We start from the raw sequence: 26,723 nt of genomic DNA on the forward strand, positions 1-26,723 counted from the left end.
CCCTAATTCTAGTTTTTTTCCTTCTGTTAATTATTTGCTATTTATTCTGTATATAGCTTGCTTTGTATATAATAGTTTATATGTGGTGTCCCCCATTAGACTGTAAGCTCCTTGAGGGCAGGGATTGATTTTTCACCTCTTTTGGTAAGCACAGTTCCTGGCACATGGCAGGTGCTTAATAAATGTTGACTGATTGACTGAAAGCAGTAATAGTGTGATGATGAAGAAAAATAAAGAATGTGTCAAAATCTTATGAACTCAATGCCAAATCATACAAAACAATTTCAATTAGAGGACATAGTACTTACTAAAAGCTTTTCCAGGATGTAATAATTTTAAAGATTTACTTTATACATCAATCTAACTTTTTTACTTTGCTCCAAGTAATTCACACATTGGCTGCTGGCAGTGCTTGTAGCCCCTCTGCCAGGAAAGAATACAATGACCTATGATTCATTTAGTCATTCAACAGCCATTCATTCAAAACCCTACTATGTGTTTGGAAATAGGCTAGATGGGAACAGCCACCAAAAAGAAAACAGTCTCTTCCCTCAGAAGCTATTGAGATTTTTGTTGGTGCTCCTAACATTCCCCCAGGAGGAAACAACAGGTACATATATAAGTAAATTAAAAATATACACAAAGTCATAAGGAATAGCAGAGGAGGATTGTATTTGCTTTTAACAAAGGACAGCCTAGCTCTTTCTTACCTGAATCACTTTTAAACATTATCATTACAATTCTTGTTACTTCAGATCCAGTGAGTTTGAAATTTTCTACAAGCCACTGACACTTGGATTAAACATTTTTAATTTAAACTAGCCATTCATTTCAAAATACAAAACCATCTTTGGCAAAAGCCCATTTAGAAACTTCATGAGAATTATGAGTTAATAAATTAATATGAATTTAAATTAAAAGGCTGGCAAGGAAAAACATCCTTTTATTTATTCAATTAACTTGGTATCTTTTAATTTTTTTCTGTAATATCTTGTTTTTACTATTGGGTGAAAAATCTTTCTATTAATTTGGAGGATATTTTGTAACTAAGTGCCAAATGGTACTTGAGACATTACTTAGGGGAGCTGGTTGATTCATAACATGTCCTGTATCTTCAAAGATCATTTCCAAAAGAGCACTGAAGAATGGAAGAAATTCACTAATTCTTAATCATTAGCAAGGGACTGCTAATGGAAGGATGGCAATTTAAAAAAATTTGTAGAAAAGAGTAAAAAGAAAAGACTTAGTATAATGGTTAAATTTTTTTCCTGCTTTTGCCCATATTATACTTTTTTCAAAAAAGAAGGAATGTTATTTTTAAATTCACCTTTTAAATTCTGAGAAAGCAAGCACATTGAGAAATCTCCTAAAATACTCCTGACATTTCTGGTGAATTTTTAGTGATAATCTTGTTAGCCAACAGAATAAAGGTCTTTCCATACTCACAGGGTGGCTAGGTGGTAATAGTGGATAGAAGAGCTGGATCAGAAAGATCTGAGTTCAAATTTCTTGTCTTAGACAGTAACTGGCTGTGCGACCTTTAGCAAGTCACTTAACTCTGTTTGCCTCAGTTGCTTATATGCCAAATGAGCTGGAGAAGGAAATAGTCAACCGTATTTTTACCACAAAATGCCAATTGGGATCATGAACCACTGGTCACAACTGAAATGACTCAACTACAATTCCATACTCACAGGAACATGATTAAGTTGTCCTTTTGGAGGAATGCACTGTTCGTTCAATAAACTATCTATAACATTAATTCAGAAATATGAGGTATGATAATAAATGAATAATACTGATTACCTTAAAGGCACACACATAAATTAATTTTGTTACTTTATAGTTGTCTTATATACTGTTCATCTTAAGAAAGCACTAGTTCGGCCCACCTGTACCTTCAGAAAAAGAATATTCTATTGGAGGGGATGTAGCAAAATTGGGATTTTAATTCACTTATTGGAGTTGTGAACTGATCCAACCATTCTGGAGGGCAATTTAGAACTATACCCAAAAGGCCATAAAACTATACATACTCTTTGATCCAATACTAGGTATGTATCTCAAAGAGATTTTAAAAAGGGGGAGGGAAAGGACCTACTTGTACAAAAATATTTATAGCAGCTCTTTGTGGTGCCAAAGTATTGGAAACTGAGGGTATGTCCATCAATTGGGGAATGGCTGAACCAAATGTGGTATATGATGGTGATGGAATTCTATTGTGCTATAAGATATGAACAGAACAGAATGACTTCAGAAAAAGCTGGAAAGTCCTACATGAACTGATAATGCGTTAAATAAGCAGAACCAGGAGAACATTGTACACAGTAACTGCAATACTCTATGATGATCAACTGTGAAAGACTTAGCTACTCTCAACAATACAATGATCCAGGACAATTGATAAACTTAGGACAAAGAATGCTATTCTCTTCCAGAGAAAGCATTGTTGGAGTCAGAATTCAAATCAAAATATACTATTTTCACTTCAGTTTTCCTAATTTTTGACTTATATGAATATTCTCTTACAACGACCAATATGGGAATATGTTTTGCATGATAATACAAGTATAACCCTGATCAAATTGCTTACCATTTCTAGAAGAATGGAGGAAAGGGGAGGGAGGGAGACAATCTGGATCTTATAGCTTCAGATAATGTATATGGAAAATTGTTATTACATGTAATTGAGAAAATAAAATATCTTTTAAAAGAAAAAAAGAAAAGAATATTTCATAAGAGGGCTCTTAAGATGCTTTAAAACCATTACACATCAGGAAATTTATCCATGCTCTAGATCAAAATTATTTAGATTAACAAGTACTCTAGATTAATGAGTTACTTGATATGAAACTCACTGTCTTCCACATAACATTTCAGTTGTCTAAAGGTCATTATGAACTAACTCTAGCTAGGTGCTCCTTTATGCTTGATAATTCAAGTTCTTACAGATTTGAAACATCTCTGGAAATTCTTTCATTATTCAAAGATGAAATTCCTTCATTATTTAACTTGTCCTGTAAGGCAGGAACTGCTTCATTTTTGTTTCTGGGTTTCCAATGTCAAGCATAATGCTAGGCATATAGTAGGTGCTGAATGTTTATGAAACGAATGGATAAATTAATTTCCAAGTTATTCATGTATTCCTGCAACTATAAGTCTCCAAACTGGATAAAATAATCTAACAAATAAGTCTTTGACTGGCACTAATGTAAGGTTGTGCCCTCTTTGTTGCTGTTTTGTTGATTAGTCGTGTCTAACTCTTCATGATCCTATTTGGGATTTTCTTGGCAAAGATATTAAGTGGTTTGCTATATTCCTTCTCCAGATCATTTTACAGATGGGGAAACCAAGGCCAACAGGATTAAGTGATTTGCCCAGGGGCATACAACTAATAAAGTGTCTGAGACCAGATTTGATCTCAGAAATATGTGTTCTGGACTCCAGACCTGGCATTTTATTTACTGAGTCAAGTAGCTGTCCTCTGTCCCCTTTAGTCTCCTAGAAAACTGGAGATCTAACAAGTCATGAAAAGAAATTCTGAAATGGAAGATGACTTTTGTAGATATGAAAGAAGTGCTCTATCCCTCAGAAAGCTGCCCAGGGTCGAGTGGCTTGATTGCATATAAGCTTGCTCCAGGGTACATATTGTTTCAATAGCTTTGTTCTTAGCCACTTATTTGAATAAATTCCCAATAGGAATCTGGGAAAGTATAACTGGCTGATCACCCAAAGGAAGAGTCACTTCTTAACTGGGAAGAATTCCTGAATGAACAGGTTAGAGTCCATTCTTATCTCTTACTAGAGGAGGAACAAACTCAAGAATCAAGGGTAGGGGGTAGTTTTTTCTTACTGAAAAAGTCCCCCAGTTGAAAAGTACACCCTAATGCCCCTGCTAAAGAAAGCAGACTTAATTCAGCTAAACCAGCAGCTAAAGGTGATGAAGAAAAGAGCTGTTCATTGAAGAGCATGCCCACTGGAAGCACTTGTCCAGCAGAGACACTGAACGTTGTAAAGAGCTCTGCAGTTGAGCCTGGGAAGTCATTCTTCAGAGGCTGTTTGAGCTTCTTAGGCCAGTTTGATTGCATCCCATCTGCGAAATGACTTGCATATTCCAACCTAGCAGAAGCTAACCCTGGGGAGAATCAAGCTCCATAGCTGAGCAACCTGCTTGACCAAGCCTAAGGGTAGCTTGACCCACCACTCGTGCCATGCATGGAGTGACTCCTCTACCACTGAGCCGATGCCACATCCACAGCAAGCTTCAAGAGGCACCTCCATGGAAAGAAAGGAATTGAAGGCTCTGCACTTCCAGTGCCATGAGTTACACTGGCCACAGGTGTTCCCTACAGATGTACTTCACTACTAGTATATTGTAAATTTGTCCTCACTCTTTCCCATGGACTCTGTGTGTATTTATGGGAACCATGCACCCTATTAAGGAGGGAGATGCTTGGGAACTTCTGTGTTTACAGTACTAATTGAGTAAATACCTTTTCTAAGAAGCTTTTTGCATCTACTTGCTGGTTGTTAAAAGCAAGCACATTAATCAGGGTTTTCTGGACTATACTACCAAGAAGATATCCACCCTCAGGGTTATTTCTGGATCCCTAAGATTAGCGATGGTGGCCCTTCTCTGGGGCCCAATGTGACAGTGTCAATGAGAGTTGAGGAATGATGCAAAAAAGGGTGCTTCAGACAGAAAAATGGGAAGATTACCTTAAGGTATAAATCTTTTCTCTTTTCCTGCTCTCTGCATAGATCGCCTCTTATTCTTTATCTGTAAAACTGACTATAACTGAAAACACATTTTGATTATGTTCCATAAATAGACTGTTCAATACATCTCCACAAGGATTATAGTGTTATTAGAAATCCCATGTACCTTTTTTAAAAAAGGTAGTGCCACATAGTTAATAAAGCTTTTACTTTTGAATGTGAAAAAAAATCTTCGTATTTTGAAAATGAACATTCTCTTCAAATGAGTTGTTTATGGCTGTATTATTTACTGTCTCCTGAGTGAGCTGCATGTATATGCTTAAGTGTTTCCAACTTAACTATTTTCCACTAGCAGGAGAATATCCAGAACAATAAAAACACAATCTAGGCAAAAGGACCATGAATTACAGATTAAATATCTAATTTTTCTACATAGGATTTTCCCCAAATCTTTTAGGTGAAATTTTCTTAAAGAAATTAACATATTATTTAATTTTGTATTGGAGAAAAATCAATATAGTAAAACTTCAATATTCAGTAATATGTATGAAAATAATTTCTATTCCCTAACTGACTACATATATATGCTTTATGATTCCTTAATAGGAATAATTAATATTCCAAATCTTATTACTTCATATTTTTGTTTTCTAGTTTATCCTCTCATATTCCAAATATATTCTATTTTGATGGACCTCTATAGACCTTCTTCCAGAAATGAAAGATGGACACAATTATAATTGACAGTGGGAAAACTTGGAAATTAAGAGTTACATCTAATTACTAATATACATAAAATATAAATACAAATTTCAGTAAAAGACTATCAAATTACCCTCTCCTGTAATTTATTGGTACCTCTCAGATTTTCCTTTTCCAAAAAAATCATTAAATATAAGAGTTAGAAGGAATCTCAGCTCTATCTAAAGCATGAATTCCCTTCCATAACATATGCACTAAGTAGACCTCCAGTGAAGTAATTTCATTTTTAGAAAGCTCTACTTTTTAGGAATTTCTTAATACTGAGAGAAAATCTGCCTTGCTCTTACTTCCATCAAATCCTAGTTCTAGCTCTACCCTCTGGGGATAAGCAGAATAAAATGTTCTTTTCTTTTTTCCATGTGACAGCTCTTCAAATGTCTCAGAGGATCATGGATTCATTTAGTTAGAGCTGGAAGGAAACCTAGAGAGGTTAAATTATTTGCCAATCTTAGGTGGTACAGTGGATAGAGTGCCCAGTTTGGAGTCAGAAAAACTCATCTTCCCAAGTACAAATCTGGCTTCAGATATTTAACTAGCTGCGTGACCCTGAGCAAGTTGTTTAACCCCATTTGCCTCAATTTCCTTATCTGTAAAATGAGACAGAAGGAAATGGTGAACCACACCAAACAGTATCTTTGCTAAGAAAATCCCAAATGGGGTCATGAAGAGTTGGACTATGGGTGAAAGGACTTAACAACAAAAGATCATCAAGGTAGCATGTAAGTAGAATTGGAAACCAGGTCCTCTGTCTCTTAATCCAGAATTCTTTCCAATGCATCATTCTGCTTCTGTTAAAATAACAGCCATGTCATCTCTAAATTGTATCTCTTCTAAGACAAACAACCCTAGTTTTTCAAGTATATCAGAGGGCAGGGCCAAGATGGTGGCTTAGTAGCAAGAAAATCTAAAACTGCTCTGAGAATCCTTTCAGGTATACCACAATGACATGCTTTTGAGTCTTACTAACTTGGCCATATTCCAACTTTTAAAGGCATCTCCTGAAATGTGGACTGAAGAACTAAAAGTAATATTGCAGTTAAAAATCAAATGATGGTACAATTCAGTGGCATTGTCACCTAGCTGTTATTATATTTGTATTATAGTTATATGCACACACTTTCTCTTCCTTTGACTAGACTGGAAGTTCTGTGAGATTGAGACTTATGTTTTACTATCTGTATCTCCCATAGTTTCTAATACAATACCTTGTACTTACTAAGTAGTCAACAAATATTTGTTCAATAAATATGGGTCAAAAAGTGATATTTCATCATGAAGTGGAAAGAATCTTTCATCTACCAGAACTGTATCCGGCACAGAGTAATTGCTTAAGAAATCTTTTGGACTGAACCTAAATAAGAAAACTTTTTTTAATGTTTTGTATATTTTGTGCGTATTATATTTTTAAAGTGTTAGGAGAATTTTATCCATGGCACTTGGATAGTTTTCCAGTAAGGTCAAGCTGTATTCATTTATTGCAACTAAAAAATAAGTTTCAGAAAAACTTCAGCATTATTATTATTTTTTTAAAAGGTAGCATAAGAAGAAAAAGTCTTAAGACTAGAAACTGGAGACATCCAATATTCTTTTCACATTAAGCTCTTTTCTCGGAAAAGAACTAAAAGCAAGCGTTTGCTTTATTGAAATGCATTTTTAGTTGAAATAAACGAACACAGCATTGATTTCTTTTAAAAATCTCCAAGCATAATGGATGAAATTCCTTTAACACATTTATGCAAGATATACCAGATTAAGATGATTTCTTATTGGACAAGTGGAACTAATTGGAGCAATACTTGCCAATTATTTAAGGAAAAATATTTACTTGTTATTATTCAAAGAAAAGGTAGCATTAGAGGGTAAGGTCTTGGACTAGAAATTGGAAACCCTTTCAATTCAAGGGGAAAAAAAGAAACTGATCTAGATTTGGGTGGGCATGTAGAAGAAGTCAGCATTGAGAAATGTTTATTTGTTTGAAATGCCAGGCAAAACAGGCCCAGAAATTTTTCCTTCAGCAAACTATTAGAATTGCTTTTGACTTACTCTTTTTCCATGATGTTGGCTTGTATGTACATACTGATAAATGTCAAGTATTACTGTTTTCAGTAGCGCTAAAACCCATCCCATTACTCTTAAAACTACACAGTGCCCCCTATACTTTCTTACCTATAACAAGCTTGAAACAGCTGGTCTTATGTAGTGACAACTATGAAATATATAGCCAAAATTCTACCATTAGCTTAGACATGACTCTGTGGGTAGCTGTCAATGACAGAGAACTTTACAGGCTTGTCAATGGTTTCTGCCTTTTAGGAACTAATATTCTAAAAATGTTTTGTTAATGTCTTCTTTTATTATATCACAAAATTAACATTACAATGACCACTTCAGGGAAATAGGTGGTACAAATGGCTACAGTGTTGGACCTAGAGTCAGAAAGATCCGAGGTCAAATTCAGCCTCTGGCACTTAATATATGATGCTAGGCAAATGGCATAATGTCTGCCTGCCTCAGTTTCCTCCTCTGTAAAATGGGGGTAATAATAGTACCACCACCTAGGGTTGTTTCAAGGATCAAATGACATATTTGTACAGTGCTTTGAAAAATTTAAAGCACTATATAAATACTAGTTATTATTTTTAAATACACCAATAAACACATTACTTCTCAGTTGAAAATGGGCCAGTTTTCTCAGCTCTTTAAAAATAATGACTTCAACTGCATGTTTTGGGGTGATTTGCCCTACAATCCAACCGCTTTGCTACCAAGGGGAATCCAAAGCCATATTATGTCAATCACAGAGCAGTATATAAGAGTAAGATGATTACCATCATCTTTTGATTTTTTTGTATGACTAAAATAAGGACAAAGGGCATTGAATTTCAGTCCCAAGCTTGAAGAAGATGGAGATCAGAAGCTAGATTCAACTCAAAAATCATCTGAGAATTACACCAACCCCTGAGAATACAAGACCTCTTGCCCCTAGATGTTACCCTTGGAATCTAGGGTCCTGCTTAGAAAAGTAGAACCTTTAATTGTTACATGATAAGGTAACATCCCAGGTGTGAGGAGAGCTGTGACTGCTCCATCATTTTCATGTAGAAATCCTTATCTTTTTGAAAGTGGTTCTAAATAAGATGTCTTGAAGGGCAAGTTCAAGGTCTGTCCTTATATCCTGAAATCCATACCACTTAAGACTTTCCTGGCAAGGTTACTGACCTAAGAGACTTCTCTAGTTTAAACATTTTAATCGAAAGCACCTTTGAGACACTCAATAATTATCAGCTGAACATGATGAAAGGAGTAGCTAAATGTTTCAGGCAGATTTTTCTCAGACCTTCGAGCCTCCCTCTATGACCTATTTCCCCAAGCTGTTCCTAGACACGTTAACTCAGGCATGTTACATGCAAAAATTTGGGAAATAACCTTCCTGTTCTGTGCCAATGTTTCCAAATAAAACTGTGGCATTGCAAGAAACCTTGCTTTTCCTACAAAAACTGATTTTATTGCAACTATGGAGAACATATTAAGGAATTCCCATATCGAGAGGATTTGGGCTTCAGCTAAGAGGCCATTAGACACCTTGTTAAGATTCCAATTATCCCTTTTAGTGACTTTTTATGGGGTTAATCACCACAGTAACTTGTAAAATTAACAAAACAAATAATCGGATAGGATTTCTAATCATACAACTTTTTCTTCTTCAGACAAAAAAAGTAAAGATTCTGAACTTAAAGAGTTGGGATTATGTGTCCATGTCAGACAGACTTTAATTATGAACATTTAATTAATTACTCACATTAACTATGAATATGATGCTACTGAAGAGGTGTCATAAAATATTGGAGTGCATTTCCATTAATACCATTTTTCATGCAGGCTTTTAAAAGCACTTTTTACATTAATAATAAGAAAGCAAATATGAACTATGCCTATTTTATATAGTAAGACAAAATAAGCTAGTCCATGCATGGGTCATAGAAAAAAACAAACACAGTGAAAGTCTAAGCAAGAAAATCCAGATCTGTTCTCTTCTCTATTATTGATTTGCTTCTTCTGTGCTGACATTTTATTGATTTGATGACTCTTCTGAAATAAATGCAAGACTACAAATGGAATTTTACAAGACCATTGTCTTAGTTAAATCTAATGCCTTAACTTCATCATGTAAGCTGCCAAAACATATATTTATTTACTAAGGGCTGTACTCAAAGAGATCAGTCTAATGTTTCTGAAGCTTTCAGAGTTTTTTAATGGAAACTTAATTGTAAATTTCCATATGCTTGTGGCATTAACTTGGAAATTAGAAATTTCAAAGCTGATTACCTATCCTTCACTGTTATACTACTTGGTAGTTGGTTCACAACAGTAAGGGGCGGAAACAATAAGCCTCAGATATTAAATTGGTATAATAAAAACATTTAATTCAACATATTTCAAAACATAATTCAACAATAAAAACATTTAATTCAAATTTGAACGACTTCTAGAAAAAAAACCCCTTTAAATACCAACTTGAAATGAAAATGACTTCGCTTAAGTTTCCACTTCCTTCTCAACAAATGACTAAACAGAAGAAAGGGATAAACGGAATCAGACTCTTTGAAGAGTCTGATACCTTGGCAGATAATAAACTTTTATTGCTTAGCAACTGGACTTCTTGGTGACTAAGTTATCTGCTTACACGCTCTTTGGAAATGAGAAAGGTTGCATTTATATGAATGTAAGAAAGAGAATCACTAAGCTTAACAGATGGAAATATAGAATCATGTGATATTCATACACATATATTTCCTCTCTAGTGTCACTAAGGTATTCAGTTGTTAGAGACAGGACAGGTCTCTTTAAGTCACTGAAGAACTATAATGAAGAATGGTGAGAAGTGTTCTTCTTTCTTGACTCCTGAGAGGAGAACAAGGAGAAAAAAAGATCAGAGTAAATTTTGATGTATGTAAAGGAAACTTTCTAAAACTGAGCACTGTCCAAAAGTAGAATTGGAAAGTCAGAAGGAAATATGCCATCTCACAACCTTGGGAGATAAGTGCTATATTATTAGCCCCATTTAATGAAACTGAGGAAGACCAACATGAAGCGACTTTCCCAGGATCACAAGGCCAGTAGGTGTCTGAAGCTGGATTGAACTTGGGTCTTTTTGACTTCCAAGATCAGAGCTCTGTCCATTGTCCCATTTATTGACCTCAGTGGGGCTGCCTGAGAAGGGTCCCTCCTCCCTAGTGGTTCTGTGAGTAAGATATGGATGATCACTTGTCAGCTCTATTATAAAGGACATTCTTATTTAGATCAGGTTGGTCTAAATGACCTTAGAAGTCCCTTGTAAATCTGAGATTTGGAGATTTGGGAGAAAGCAAAAAGGTTAAACTAGATGATTTCTAGGAAAGCTTACTTAGGAAGCTCATGTATAATTTCTGGAAGACAAAATATCCTAATGATTTTCTCAGGATGTAAGTTCTAATCTTTCATGAGACTTCCTTTCTTTCTATAGGTAAAGGTTCTCTAGTGTAGCAATTCTCTTTATTTATTTATTTATTTATTTATTTGTTGATTTTTTTATAACCCTTACCTTCCATCTTGGAGTCAATACTGTGTATTGGCTCCAAGGCAGAAGAGTGGTAAGGGTAAGCAATGGGGGTCAAGTGACTTGCCCAGGGGCACACAGCTGGGAAGTATCTGAGGCCAGATTTGAACCTAAGACCTCCCATCTCTAGGCCTGGCTCTCAATTCACTGAGCTACCCAGCTGCCCCCTGGTGTAGCAATTCTACTAAACAAATGTGGTATAGAGGACATGTATGTAAGGTAAGTCCCAAACATGTAGTAATATTCCACAAATGCCATCCACAAATTCAGGAACTGGCTGAGACAGCAATATTGGCTTGTGCTAGCCAGGTATGCAAATTGTGGTCACTGACCAGAAGGCATTACAAGAAAGGGTGATTGTTGGAGACATGGGAGTGGGGCAGAAAAAGGGAATGGCACAGCCAAGATTTAGAAAGGTTAAGAGAAACAGTAGAATGAGGAATAAAGGTACAATAACCTAAATTCATGAGGCAATATGTTTCTTAGATGGATACTAATTATATATTTTAAGTAATTAAGGTTAAACCATGGGCTTTAACTTCATAAGGAGACCTTAATCAAAGATAAAAACAATGAGTGTGAATCAGGATTTTGTTATTTATTATAATATGTTATTAATGTTATTACTAATCATAAAGTAACAAAGATATCAACAACATGAATAATCTAATATATTATACCGTATGTGTTATAGAAACACACAACATATTATTATGAATATTTTATAAGTAATAATAATTAATATATTAAATGATAATAATGATGGCTAACATTTATATTGCACCAAGGCACTATGCTAAGCATCTTATAATTATTATCTCATATTCTCTCATACCTCAAGGCAAGCCTACAAAGCAGATATGACTATTATGTAAATTTTACAGATAAGGAAACTGAGGCAAAGAGAGGTTAAGAGCCTTATCTAGGGATGGATGCCAGATATATGGTACAGACAGAATCAACAAGTCTTGGTAATTGATAGAATATAGAGTAGAAAAAGAAGAGACAAGAATGATGTCAAGTTTTCAAAAATCAGGTGACTTTTGGATTGAAAAAATTCTGGATTTGTCATAAAAAAGATGTGAATTCAAAGACCAACTACATATTTATTCCCTCTATATACTGACTCTAGCAGTCAAGCCATTTGGCTACTCATAAAACCCATGGTGAGGGGGTAGGATATGTTTGATCAAACAAAGGATACCAAGAAGCAGCTGTCAGATAGCAGGAAACCAGGAGAGAACATTGTCATGCAAACCTAAAGCAGAGAGAATATTTAGGTTAACATCTTAGAGATGTCAAAAAAAAGAATGGGAACTGCAAAGGGGTTGCTGTTGTCAACAAAGATATTATCAATTATGTTAGAGAGAACAGTCACAGTTGGGTGAAGAGTTTGAAAGCAACATTCTAGTGGATTGAGGAGTTAATGGGAGAAGTGGGCACAAATATAGATGGCCTCCTTCTTAGAGTCTGGGTGTTAAAGAAAAGAGGGACATAGGATGGTAGTTTGAGGGTCAATTGAAATTTTTGTTTTGTTTTGTTTTTGAAGATGGGAGTGATCTGGATATGTCTTTAGGTAGCAAGTAATTAAGGAAGGTGATCTAAGGGGAAACAGTGGAGATAAACTTAAGAACACAAGCAGAAGGGTTGACCCTGGCCAGAAAAGTCCCTTCATCAAAGGCTGAAGCAAAAGAGAAGAGGCTGGGAGGATGGTATTGAAGGATTTTGAAATATGAGAAGAGAAGAGAAAACTCCCAGGTGGCCTCTATTTTCTGTATAAAGTAGGATATGAGATCCTCTTCTGAGAGGAAGGGGAATTAAAGGAATCTTAAAGAGAAAAGAGGAGGTTTGGAATAGAGGTATGATAGAGAGATTCAATGAGGGAATAATAGGATTGCTGTGTAGATTCATAAATGGAAGGAAACAAATGGGCCAGTGGATGGAGCACCAGGCTTAGAGACAGAAGGTCTTGGTTTCATATTTTACCTCAGATACTCTGTGAACCTGGGCAAGTCATTTGACCACAATTACCTACCTTTACTCTTCTACCTCAAAACTGACATTTAGTATCGATTCTAAGAGAGAAGGTAAAGATTTAAGAACAGAAATGGCAGGAAACTTATAAATTATCTAATTCAACCTCCACATTTTAGAAATGAGTAACAGAGGTCTAGAGACATCTTGGGTGACCTAGTCAAGGTCAAAGTAAATGGTAGAGTCCAAGTCTTGTAAGTCATAGTCTGGAGCCCATCTCAGTGTTTGATGATGACTGCACCAGGCAGCAACATGGTCAGACAGGGAGGGAAAGAATGGGAAATTCAATCACTCCTTGGCCACCAGCTTAGTAAATGGTTCCATGTGGGCAAAGATGAACTATCAGTAAAGTAAAATTTCTGGATTATGGTCAGATTGCAATATTCCTGGCTCTCTTTGGACTCTACTGCTATAAGTCATTTTGAGTTAGTGGCAGCTTTTCAACTAAAGGAGATCACATTAAAGTAATTTTCTCTATTCAACAAGATAGGCATCACCTCTATTACAGAAGAGATGTAGATTTGAAAAGCTCCTGAAGCATTTTTCTTTCCTTAAACCACTAAAATTAAAAAATAAAATGAACATTAAGAATCTTAAAGAAATATATATCAAGCATAACTCACCTGCAATATGTTTCTTATAATTTCTTCTCAGTGAACTCTTCCTATCTCCCTCACTCCCAAAAAGAAAAACCACACAGTTCAAAAAACTGGCTGTTAACCCATTAGTCAATAAATGTTCATTAAGCACCTACTATGTGCCTTACTATGGCACCGTGCTAATTGCTGGGGATACAAAGAGGCCAAGAGCCAGTCCTTGCTCTGAAGAAGCTCACAGTGAAATAGAGGAAAACAACATGCAAACCACTGTGTACAAACAAGTTATATACAGGATAAACTGGCAATAACTGACAGAGAAAAGACACTTTAATTTAGAGGGATTGTTTGGAAAAGTTTCCTTTTTAGGCAGGATTTTAACTGTGAGCAAATATTTGCAAAAGTAATTAAGGAAAAGTGTTGAGCATATGTATTTTTAAAATAAGGGTTAATTTTTGAGCTACTAATTCTACCTACTACCCTACCCTAGCACAAGTTGGTTTAAAGAGAACCATAAATAATAATACTTCTAAGCTTTTAAAAAGTAGAGGCAGCAGAGTATAATTGAAGTATTTGGGATTAGATGTCCTGGATTTGAATCTTAATTCTTTTATTTTTTAATTTTTTTAATCTATGAGCTTTGGGCAAGTCATTTCCCTCCCCTTTCTGGGTCTCAATTTCTTCAACTATAAAATGGAAAAACAGGAAAAACTCAATCAAAGAGATCTCAATGATCTCTTTCTATTTCTAATCTGGTCCTGCAATCCTATTAAATGTCACTGATAATCATATAAGGAGAACCTATCAAGTCTTCACTATTCCTGTGGCATTCTGCATCTGGAGTAAATGAGTCAAGGACTGTCATGCCAGGAGAGTAATACAAAGGTATCCTGGAGGTCTATAAGAAATCTGTGATTCTGGAGAAATTTCTAATTTGTGAATGGTAGCAGAAAAATATTAAAAGCCAAACTACCTATAATCTGTTTCATTCATAATGTGATCATATTTCAAAATACACATATTGAATGACCTGCTGCTACGCATTTTGACTTGTACATCCTGCTGGCACCTCACATTCAATATATTCAAAACTAAATTGATCATTTGCTACTCAAAGCTAATCCTCGTAAGGACTGGAGACACAAATAGAAAAGTAAAGACTGTCCCTTTCTCCTGTGCTCTCAGGAAGCTCACATTCTAATAAGGAAGTCAACTCCAAGTCTACACTGGATCCACTGTATCATTCTTCCTTTGGGCAGGGTACACAAAGAAATTACCATTTGGGTCTGAATAATGCATTTTGAAAGGGAGAAGGGTACCATTCCCTTCATTGATAACACAGGCATACTCAGGACATATATAGAACTTTGCAAATCTCAGAGCATTATACAAAGGTCAGTTATTGTTTCTCATGATCTTCATCTTCATCATCAATAATCATTTGTTTATTTTTTATTTTTAAAAACCCTTACCTTCTGTTTTAGAATTAATACTATCAGTTCCAAGGCAGAAGAGCCCTAGGGTTAATTGAAGTTAAGTGACTTGCCCAGGGTCACATAGCTAAGCAGTATTTGAGGATAGTTTTGAACCCAAGGACTTCTTGTCTCTCAGCCTGCTTCTGTACCCACTAAGCCACCCAGCTGCCTCAATAAGCATTTATTATAGTCCTTCTTTAATGGTACATATGGGGCAACAGTTAGGTGGCAGAGTAGATAGAGCCCTGAGTCTGGAGTCAGGAAAATTTGAGTTCAAATCTGGCCTCAGACACTTCTAAACTGTGTGACTGTGGACAAGTCACTCAACCCGTTTGACTCACTTTCCTCAAGTGTAAAATGGGGCTAGTAATAGCACCCATCTCTTTAAGATTGTTGGGAGGGGTAAATAATATTTAGAAAAAGCTTAGAAGAATGCTTACTAAAAGCTTGGCTAGTTCCTTTCTTCCTCCTATGAAATCTTTCCTGATTCCCATAAGTTAAAAGTAATCTGTGTCTCCCTTTCCTCTGAGCCTCTAACACTTGGTTTATATCTCTTTTGTAGGAGATTTTCACATTTTCCCTTTAAGCATAACTAACTGAATAGAAAGCTGGATAGTTGTTTAAACCCCCTGATTAGATTATAAGATACACAAACATACATTATACACATACACAAAATATATACATATTCATTTTCTCTCTCTCTCTCTCTCTCTATATATATATATATATACACATATATATATATATATAATTTTTTTTTAAACCAGGCCTATGATTTCATTATACAGGTAAGGAAAATCCTACAAATTCAGATCAGTGATGTTCTGCAATTTGTAGTCCTGAAGGCCAACTAGCCTGGGACACAAGAGACTTGTTCATGGTTACAAAGCTAGTTTGGGTCAAAGGAAGATCTTAAACCCAAGTTCAAAGATTAAAAGCTAGAAGGAACCTTAGAAGTCATCTGATCCAGACTCATTTTACAGATACAGAATAACTTATCTGAGATCACAATGGTAGTAAGTGGCAGAAATAGGATTTTGAACCAAAATCTTCTAACTCCAAATCCAGTTTGTACTATACCATGCCACAGATTTTCTTGATGCCAAGGCTGGCTCTATCTCTACCAGATTAGGATGGGCTAACATTCATTAATCACTTAACATTCATTTATACTAGTATCAAAAAGTACTTAACACCTGTGATCTCATTTGATCTGAACAACCACCTGATGAGGCAGACAGTACAAGTATTATTGCCCCCATTCTACAGACCAGCAAAGTGAGATTCAGAGAGATGAATTGCCCCAAATAACAAAATCAGCAAACTACAAAACCAAAACTCAAACCCAGGTCTTCTGAATGGGTGTCCAATGATTTTTCCTCTATATTTGACTTGTAGACACTTTCCCATTTCTCTAATCTTCCAGCACCTTGACACCAGCAGACACTCATTAAATGATTGTCAAATGGAGCTGGATTAATCACCTTTGCAACCCACAGAGTCCTTCCCACATACCTTACTGAAGTAAGGAAGGAAGAATACCTCTTTCTGGCAATGGTCTACTTTCAGAGTCTGATGGGATCTCTTGTTTATCATCTCTTTATGCTGACTATGAGTTTCTCTGTCTTGTTTCTCTATAACACCTAAAACTACATGAGAGTGGACAGAGACCAAATCTTTATTGTATACTCCTAAGTGCCAAGGATAGAGCCAGGTATCTGCTTATGGTCAAGAGAACTGCAAGCGAAGGGTCCTTGGGAATGCAGTTATAATATTTAATCAAGATTCAGCTAAGGCAAACCACTTAGGATCCTAGATTTATTGAGAGTTTAAAGGCACATGTCATAGATGAAGAAACTCAGGAGCCCAGACAAATCAGTGATTTGCCCAAGGTCACTCAGGTGACCGCCTGAGAGGGTCACAATTGGACCCTAAAGGTTCTAGCTCCAAATCAAGTGCTCTTCCCTCAGGAACATACTTGGACTTTCTGGTCCTTTGGATTCCTTCGCTGTTCAATCAGCCCTGGATTTAAAGCCACTTTCAGCCGCCCTGCAAAATGTTCACAAACCCTTCTTCCTCCTCCTTACCAGTGTCCTTGAGATGATGCCTGAGGTCTCCATTAGCATCAATAATCTAAATAAATAAATGCAGTGAGGGCTGCCGCTAAGGGGTGGCATTTTCAATTCTGACTTGCCTATAGCAAGATTTCTTTTGGTCTCAGACCATTTTCCATTTCTGGGTTAAAAAGAGTTAGAGCTATTATCACAACTCATCTCAACAACACAACTCAGAAATGCTGAGTCAGATTTCTCCTGATTGGCAGAAGCCTCCCCGTGGCACACTGGACTTTGCAAAGCACATTAACTCTTTCATACCACAAAGCCAAAGGGGAAAGCAAGAGAAACAGAGAAAGAAAGAAACAAAGGAAGGAAGGAAGGAGAGGAGAAAGGAAGGAAAGAGAAAAAACAAGCAAGAAAGAAAGGGAAATAAAGGAAGGAAAGAAGAAGCACTTTATGAATAGGATTTAATTTACCAAATGGTACCCCTTCAGACCTGAAAGAGTCACTTAATAGGCTTCTAAAACATTCCTATACCCAGTTGGAAGATCTTGCCCATTGTGAAGAGACTAGACTAGCTGTAAAGTCTTTACAAGAACAACGAATCATTGGGAAGAAAGAACAAGGTGGCACTGCTGGCTGAGTTTCTGCAGTGTACCTTCATTCATTCACTGATGAGCATATATTAAAATGACCAACAATTATGGGTAGATACTAAAGGCAAAAAAAGGAAGACTGGTCCATAATATGTTTCCAGTGTAGCTGCAGGGAGGGGCAGCACAGCAATAAACCAACATTAAGGATAATACAAAGCAACATATTCCTAAGTGCAAAATGACACAAATACAACTCTCAATTATATACCTGTGGATTTCTTACAATACATTTTAAACCCCAAGTTAGTCTAAATCTGTTACCCAGATCACTCCCAAACCACTTCCTCTTTCCTAGCTGACCCCTGAATAGCTGGTGTGTGATGAAAATAGGCAAACACATTTTAAAATGAGTCTAAAAAAACTGAACTGGAAGGGTAAACTTGGAAGAGAAAAAAAATTAAACAAGAAGGATTTTTATTATATAATCTACTGCTTTGAATCACAGATTTGGAACTGACAGTGACCTTGGAGATCATCCTGTCCAACCTCTCATTTTAAAGAAGGGGAAATTGTAGGGACCTGCCCATGGTCACACAAATATGTAGCACAGCTGGGATTCGAACCCAGATCAACTCCAATCTAGCACTCTTTCTACTGCACCATGTTAGTTGCTCATGGAGGCCTCCTCTTTTATTTAATATTAACTGGGTAGGCTGAGTAGATGTGAATTAGCGAAGAAGATGATGAACCCTGATCCAGAGGAGCAGACAATGGAAGAAGACATTCTAGATAAAGGGTCTGACTCAGGTAGTTGTGGTATATGCATCTATATCTATATCTATATCTACATATCCATATATCTATATCTAGAGATTGAACAATGTAATGTAGAAATAATATTTTGTTTGTAAGTAGTGATAGTATTTTACTCTGGTATCACATTGATCAAAGGGCAACAGGTCAAAACTTTGCAGCTCTAATATTTAGGAGGAAAAAGTCACATAGTGAATGCTCTGTGTAAAAAGCTGGCATTCTGGCAGGCAATGCCTAATTTAATTAACTTGGTCTAGGGAAGAGGCAAGTGCAGATACATGGACACAAATACTCTTTCCACTTTGTGCCAGTTTAATCGAAATCTTAAACTGGAAACTTTTATGGAATCAACTTTCCTACCCCACCTTTCTGGCATGCTATCAATTATGAACATATACTTTGTTTATTTTTTAATTGCACTTTTGCAGATATTACTACTGTTGGGCAGGAACTATAATATAATTAGGGAGCTGATTCTTTTCTCAGGCATGTGGGCAGGCCCAATAACTTCCCAAAAATATGATGTGAGGCATGCATGTGCAAGTGTGGCAGCTACATATGCTGGTGTTTCCCCCAAACCAGGTTAAACCTAGCAGTTTCAAGCCCCGGGGCTTCTGTGTTCTACTATGTCTTCTGAAAAGACAAATTCCTTTATCTCCTAGCCACTGAAAAGTATGCAAAATTGAGTAAGCAGGCTCATCCTGGGCTGTAAGCTGGTTAGTGTTGCAACAAGCTTGAGAAAGACTTGGTAAAGACTTTTGTTTCCTCTTTTTCTTTTAGGCAAGGGCTAAGAAACCTATCTGTCTACAAGGGAAGATGAGAGAAATGTCAATTTTACTCTTGTGTAATGCAGTAGGAGGGCCATTACACAGTGTTTTGAGTAACCCATGCTTTCGATAGAGAAAAACATACATCACTTAAAAACATTTCCTGGTCTAAAAAGGGACAAGACTGAGAAACCAAATGGGGTGATCTGTAGAATCTGTGCAATGAATCTGAAGACAGAGAAAGGGGGAGAGAGAGAGAGAGAGAGAGAGAGAGAGAGAGAGAGAGAGAGAGAGAGAGAGAGAGAGAGAGAGAGAGAGAGAGAGAAAGAAAGCAAGCAAGAATGATTTTAAAATAAATCTCATTGGTCTGAATATTGTCACATCATTTTACTTATAATGATGTGATGACAAAAATATGGATGGATAAGTAGAATTTGGTCTTTGTTTTGAGAGTATTTGAATAAGGGTTGAAATAAGCCATTGAGAATAAAACCACAAGGCATTTCTTTCATTTTATAGTAAAACAGTTAATTTGGAGGTATTTACTGTTATATCAGTGTCATAAAGCATTCTATTATCCCATTTCTGTAGGTTAATCAAAAGGTAGTCAGAGATTCCTCTTTAGGAACAATGTATAAAACACTGGTGATGAATCTGAGTTAAATAGTTTTTGATGATAACAAATAAAGCAATGATGTTTGGGTAACAGTATTATTCCCAAATGGTTTTACCCTCATGGTAGAAAAACAGCTACAGATAACTCCTATAGTGAAAAGAGAAGTGCAAAATGCCCTGGAAAAAATGGTTTCTATGATTATCATTTAGAGAATATCCCAGCCCATCATCCAGGTAGAAATGCTTTTGTTGTTTTTATTTTTTTTTCCTTAGTAATTAAACCATAGGATTCTACCCATAGGTTTTGTTTGCTTGGAATTAATCATTGCCACAGGTTATTTTGTGCAGGGGATAATTAATTGTATATCCTGTGATCATTAACATGTACATAATCCAATATCAGAATTTTCCAGGAGACGTTGTTTTGTATTCCAAAATGTGCCGAGTTATGAAGCCTGGTTTTGTTAAGAGGTCTAAAATTTCTGCTGGTCTTCTAACCAAAATAAGCACAAAGCTTTCTGATGACACTATCTTTTTAAACTCCAGACAGAAATAGATGGCATCATGGATCACCTGAAGGCCTGATTTTGGTCTGATTGCATCTTCTGGCATCACAAGGATTTTTAGATTATTTTTTATGAAATACCACATTCTTGAAAATCTTTAGATAGACTCAGAATATAACTACACAATCCACAGTATGCTAATATTGTAATAAATGGGGAAGCATCTGAATCTCACTTGTTTACATTTTACAAGACTCCCTATCTAGACTATGAAAATATCCGGGTGTTTGTGGTTTTTTTGTATGGGGAGAGAATTCTTCCCTTAGATTTCAGTACTACACAGGAGTCTGAATATTAAATAGAGGGGCAAGACAGAGAAAATGAATCTGCAAATAGCCTTATATTCTCAAAATGATGAATCTCAGATTTGGGAATGTCAAGTACTTTTTCCTTAGACAATAATGCCATAATAAAATAATTACAAAGTACTGGCAGAGCCATGCCACACCCCTTTGATTAAACAGCACTTCACAAAATATTTAGATAAAGCCTGAACAAATCAAATAAACATCAAGGCAGGAAATGCTGCCTGGAATGCATGGTATTGGATGTACCAGGGAGTCTAAAAGCAAGTCTAACTTGAAAATTTAATCAAGCAAAATCTAGTGAAATCCCATTACAGCCTTTGCACTTAATTAAATCTCTGATATTTTGATTTTTTTTTCACAACAGATGTAAACAAAAAAAATTTCAAACTTCCTGGGTTTGCAATAACAGTATCCAAACCTAATTCGGGATTTTATTATCTGAGTTACCCACATTATTGAGCAAACATAACACAGTATGAAAAAGAGATCAGTTTTCTACTACTCACTATTGCTCCAGGATTTCAGTAAATATTTGATACTGATTTCAAAGAAGCCTGAATCCTGCTGGCTAGCCATGTCTGCAGCATACAAAGACGCTTCTATGATTCTGAGCGGCTGAAGTGGCAGGTACTGTGTATGGAGATGTGACTGTCACCAGTTAGTGATGTAAACTAGAGGTCAGGAGAGGAAACGAAGGCTCTGCAGATCTGCTTCTTCGCTCCTTGGCAGGTAGTCCTCATTAAAAAATAATACTAAGAAAGGCTAAAAAAGCAGGCGATGGTTGGCCTCTGTTCCTCCTTCAGCTCCTGGACTTAGTTTTATTGATTTTCTGCTTCTCTCTGCAGCCCCTCAAAAGCTGCTGCTCTTTGCATTGCCGGGCTGTTACGGCCCCAAATGCCTGCTGCCTGTCCACATGCTCCGGTTAAGACAGGTACAGCCCCCAGAGTAGTTGCTATCTGCACAGTATGCAATGTTCTCCAGGAAAGGGGGTGGGGGGTGGGGAAAGGCGAGGAGGGGAGGGCTCGAGCTAGCTGGGCTTCTCCCAGGGTGCAGCCTCCCCTCCCCTGTCCAAACTGCTTCCCTTTAAGAGGCCGGGAGGCTAAGTGACCCAGCTCCAAGCACCTCCTTCCTTCTGCTCACAGTATCAACTAGAAGCCTCCCTGAGAAACGTCTCCTCCCTCTCTGCAGCTGGCGGAATTTCCCAGGTTCCGTGGGTCTCTCGCTCCCTCCGCTTCAGAGAAGGCTCCCCTGCACATCGCATGCATCCTCTGGTCAGCTACTTCCCCCTCAGCCTGTTTCTAGGCACCACATGCTGAATTATACACAACTGCATCACTCTGCGGTAAAGCAGAAGCTGCACCCGTGGATCTGGTTGCAGTGACGTTTAAAAAAGCCCCATCCATCCGTCAGCCTCGATGCAGGAGGGGAGGTCGGGAGTGTTAGCAGATCAGGAACGAAACAATTTTCCCACAGGCTTTCGTCTTCTTTTTCACCTTTTTTATTTTTTTTTATTTTTGGTAACCACTCCTTGGCCACAGCCAAATGTTCACTTTTATTTCACCCCACCTCTTCCCCTCTAAAGCGACCACTGAGAGAAGCAGCCACATTGCCTCAGCCCGCACTGGATAGAGGTCTCTCTCCTCTGCCGGCTGCTTATTCTGTGGATTTATTCATCTTCACTGCACGCCACGCCACGCCACAATGGGTCTGTTTTGCAAGCCTTCCATTTCTAATTATCTCGCTTATTTATGTATTTATTTATTTATTTTGCTAATGTTCAAGGGCAAGAAACAAGAGCATCAGTTTTCCCTGCCCTACAATAGCTTTTTGACTTCCCGAATTCTTGCTCTCAGGTTTCCCGATTTCAGCTAGCAGGGACAGTTCACATTATCATTTCACTTGCCTGAGGGATTAAAAAAGGGCATTGTACTTTAGTAAGGACCGGCTACATTTGTGTAGGCGGGATTTAGCCACTAACCCTAAGAAGAAGGGGGAGGAGGAGGAGCATGTTTTCTATTTTGTCTGCCTGCCCTCTACCTCAGGGCTTTCGTCATTAAAAGCCTTTCCAGTGAAAGAAATCAAAATGTTCTAAAACGATGAGCATGACTACTTAACGTAGCAAAGACCGGGCAAATCCTTGTCTCCGACAAATAATATCAAAATAAAGACCCTGAGGATATAATCCATACTAGAAAGCCAGGGAAGCGAAAATGCCCAGTGCAGTTTATAAAGTTCCATCAGTAACTGAGAAGCAGTGTGGATAGAAAGCTGGTCTGGGGACTCTGCCTCTGACTGGTACCCTGGTACTGGCTTCCTGATCCCAGGGAAGTCACTAATGTCTCAGCATTGAAAATTACAAATTAATTGCTGGTCTACACTGGTGAAGGGCTTTTCCATACCAGGTGTTCCAACACCAATAAAAGCACAGGTTTGTCTATTTATTTTGGGCTCTGGATTTGGACTCCCATTGATGGAGGAGGCCAAGTAGGGAAACTGCCTTCACCAGTGCAGATCAACGGCCAGTTTGTTACAGTCTTAGTTACTCAGGGTACTGACAGACTAGGTGACTTGCCCAGGGTGACACAGCCAGTACCTCTCAGGGACAAGACTTGAACACAGACCTTTCTGACTATGCTAGGCTTTCTATCCACTGTATCAGGCTACATTTCATACCTCTGTAACTACAGAGGTACAATAATGTACAAATGAAAGACACTCATCATTACCAGAAGGTTAGCCAGGTTTTAATTTAATTTTTTTGCTACTAAGCAAATCAGGAAATTAACTGCTGGGGATAGGAGTGCCCACCCCATTAGAGCACAGGAAATACAGTGTGGTGGTTCGGTCATGGCTGACACTTTGTGACCCCATTTGGAGTTTTCTTGGCAAAGATACTGAAGTGGTTTGCCATTTTCTTCTCCGGTTCATTTTATAGATGAGGAAACGGAGGCAAGTAGGATTAAGTTGATTTGCCTCAGGTCACATAGCTAGGAAGTGTCTGAGGCTAGATTTGAACTCAGGAAGACTTGAGATTCTTTCTGACTTCAGACCTGGTGCTCTATTCACTGTGCCACCTAGCTGCCCCAATTACAAAGTAAATCACTATTGAGAAGGGCAGCTTTAAAGCCATGTCCTGAAATGTTCTTTATTAAAGGGACATTTTACTAAATTTACTATCTTTTTACAAATTTACATTTTTGTCTCTATTACAATTACAAAGTAAATTACAAATTTCCTAAATAAACTCTTACCTTCAGTCTCAGAATTGGTACTAAATATCTGTTTCAAGGCAGAAGAACAGTAATGGCTAGGCCAGTGATGGGCAACCTTTTGAGCTTGGTGTGTCAAAATTTGCCAAAAAAATGAGTATAACTCAGATGGTGTGTCACTTCGAGAAAAAACCCACAATTTCGTGATATTTATAGTTTAAATAACAAAAATATATAATTGTAATATATGACTGTATTTAATAAACCAAAATAGGTAAATTAATATAGGTAGAATTGTTATCTATAGTGCACAGAGTGTCTACACTGCACTATAGCAATGTCTCATCCTCAGCATGCGGCCCCATACTTCTCTGTATGCGGCTGCATGTGGTCATGTGTCAACAAAAATTGCTACACATGTCAGTGCTGACACGTGTGTCATAGGTTTGCCATCACCGGGCTAGGCAATTGGGGTTATGTGACTTGCTGAGGATCTATCTGAGGCTAGATTTGAACCTAAGACCTACCATCTCCAGGCTTTGCTCTCTATCCCCTGAACTACCTGTTGCCCCAAGTTTTACTAAATTCTACAAAGCATAAGTCTCAAAATAAACAAAACACAATTTGACTGATGTGTGCATATATGTACATAACTTTTTTTCCTTGAAATCTGTAACCAGACTGACTTCTTTTTAACCCCAAACACTTCAGCAAAGGGCTTTATTTTATCACTATTGCCTTCATTATATGCATTGCTTAGGGTAAATGAGGGCCCTGAAGCTTTTGCACTTTAACACCTCATCTAAGAAAGGGAAGGAAAAGTAGTCCAGGACATGGGTTGAACTTGACATCTGACAGATGGCTCAATAAAGACTTCCTCTTTCTTCTCATGTTTTCAGTGTGAAGAAGGTTCATGGCATAGCGTAAAGCTCATAGCTCAGAAAGTTTGGTATTTTGCTTTGCATTTAAATAAAGTTAATTTTTGAGATTTTATATATGATTTCCAAAAGAGCATCTTTTGAATATTAATGGCAACCAGCCTTCTGAAAAATGATCTGTCTGGAAATATAAAAATAGGAATGGGGAATGGAATTTTGATTTCTGTGGCATGGGAAAGTCCCAGATAAGGAAGCTGTCTCTACCAATGCAGGATGATACCTTTTTGGCAATATATAGTATTAAAAGAGTTAAACAGGCCACGGAGAGGGCAAGTACCTTGGCCAGGATCACAAAATGTCAGAGTTGGAAATATATATATTTATATAAATATTCATTTGTATATGTATAGCTATACATCTACACACATATGTATGTATATGAGTATATATTACATAGTATTTATATGAATATAGTATAAACATATACACTTTGTAGTCTAAATAGTATATATGTAAATTATATATATATATATATTTCTCTCTATAAAAGCAAAATAGCTGTTCCTTTATTCAACCTTATAGAAGATCCTCATGTTGGCTTTATGAAAAGAAAAATTGCTTGGCTTTAGAAGTTTAAACTGGATTCCATGTGAGTTACTAACTTGCTGAGAATGCTTCTGCAACTGCATTGAAGAGCTATAAAACTGTCATTAAAGAAGAAAGAATAATTTAGAAGAAAGTTTGCTAATGGCCTCTTCTAATCTTCTGTGTGAATGCATCAGTGCTAGACATCACATTTCTTTCTCTTGAAACCTGAATTCTTCTCCAGTGTATAATTTTTTTCTTACTTACATGTCTTGGAAGAGGTGTTTGGTTTGAAAAGGTCAAAAAGGCTTTTTAAAAGGGACTATAAATCAAACAGAATGATACCTGCTGTCAACCTGGATTCAACATTTAGTCTTTTATCTTCAGTTTTAGTCAGAAAAAAAATAGACTGTAGATGCACCTGGACCTGGGAACGACCAACAAGCCCAAGGATTGCTTTGTAATAAAATCAGAGTCTACTCCATGTTGGGACTTCAAGCGAATGAAAACTTTCTTGAAATGACCTGCTTTCCATCTGTTGCTACTTTTCTTCCTTCTTTGCTAAAGGCGTACTGAACATTTGATGAGCAGCAAAAATGACCACAGAACTCACGACCGTCTTGACATCCCCAAAAGGAATGGTAACAGAAATTTGTCAGTGTGCCAGAATATATAATAAATGGGGGAAAGAGTGTTCAAATAGACAGATTTTTAAGGTCAATGCTGAAGAAAGGTAGAAGAATTTTTTCAGGGCCCAAGGAGACAGATTCCTCCTTAAAGAAGATAATTAAATTTGAATGAGGAAATGAAATATACTGTACACAATCCTACACCAGGTAATTAGGGTTCGAATTTTAAAAGAAATGATGAGAACCCCAAGCCTTGCTTTGAACTAAAAGGAGAATGCAATCCTAATTCTGTCAAATAGGCTTGAATAAAACAAAAAGTTTACATTTAGATCTAATAAGGGACACTGAATCAAGGTTGGGAGTGGAGAAAATGATAGAGCAGTAAAAGTCTGTGGCATGGAAGTGAACACCATGAAGAGTTAAGTACTTAGTACTTACTATACTCCAGAGGTACAGGAAAGGAAGTAATTTGTTTCCATGAGCTCAAAACCACAATCAAGAAAATGACCATGGTT

At 37.0% G+C, this 26,723-nt stretch overlaps 1 protein-coding gene across 1 annotated transcript in view; it reads right to left on the reverse strand.

Moving 5' to 3' along the window:
* The window catches only part of FRY (FRY microtubule binding protein), a 322,040-nt gene extending 298,478 nt beyond the window's left edge, over positions 1 to 23,562 (reverse strand). The window contains exon 1 of the mRNA XM_044668276.1: positions 21,414 to 23,562. Within this exon, the coding sequence (XP_044524211.1) occupies positions 21,414 to 21,483 (70 nt within the window). The 5' untranslated portion in view covers positions 21,484 to 23,562. The remainder of the gene's footprint in view (positions 1 to 21,413) is intronic.
* Positions 23,563 to 26,723: the final 3,161 nt, after the last annotated feature.

This window comes from Gracilinanus agilis, chromosome 3 (assembly GCF_016433145.1).
Source record: "Gracilinanus agilis isolate LMUSP501 chromosome 3, AgileGrace, whole genome shotgun sequence".
NCBI lineage: Eukaryota > Metazoa > Chordata > Mammalia > Didelphimorphia > Didelphidae > Gracilinanus > Gracilinanus agilis.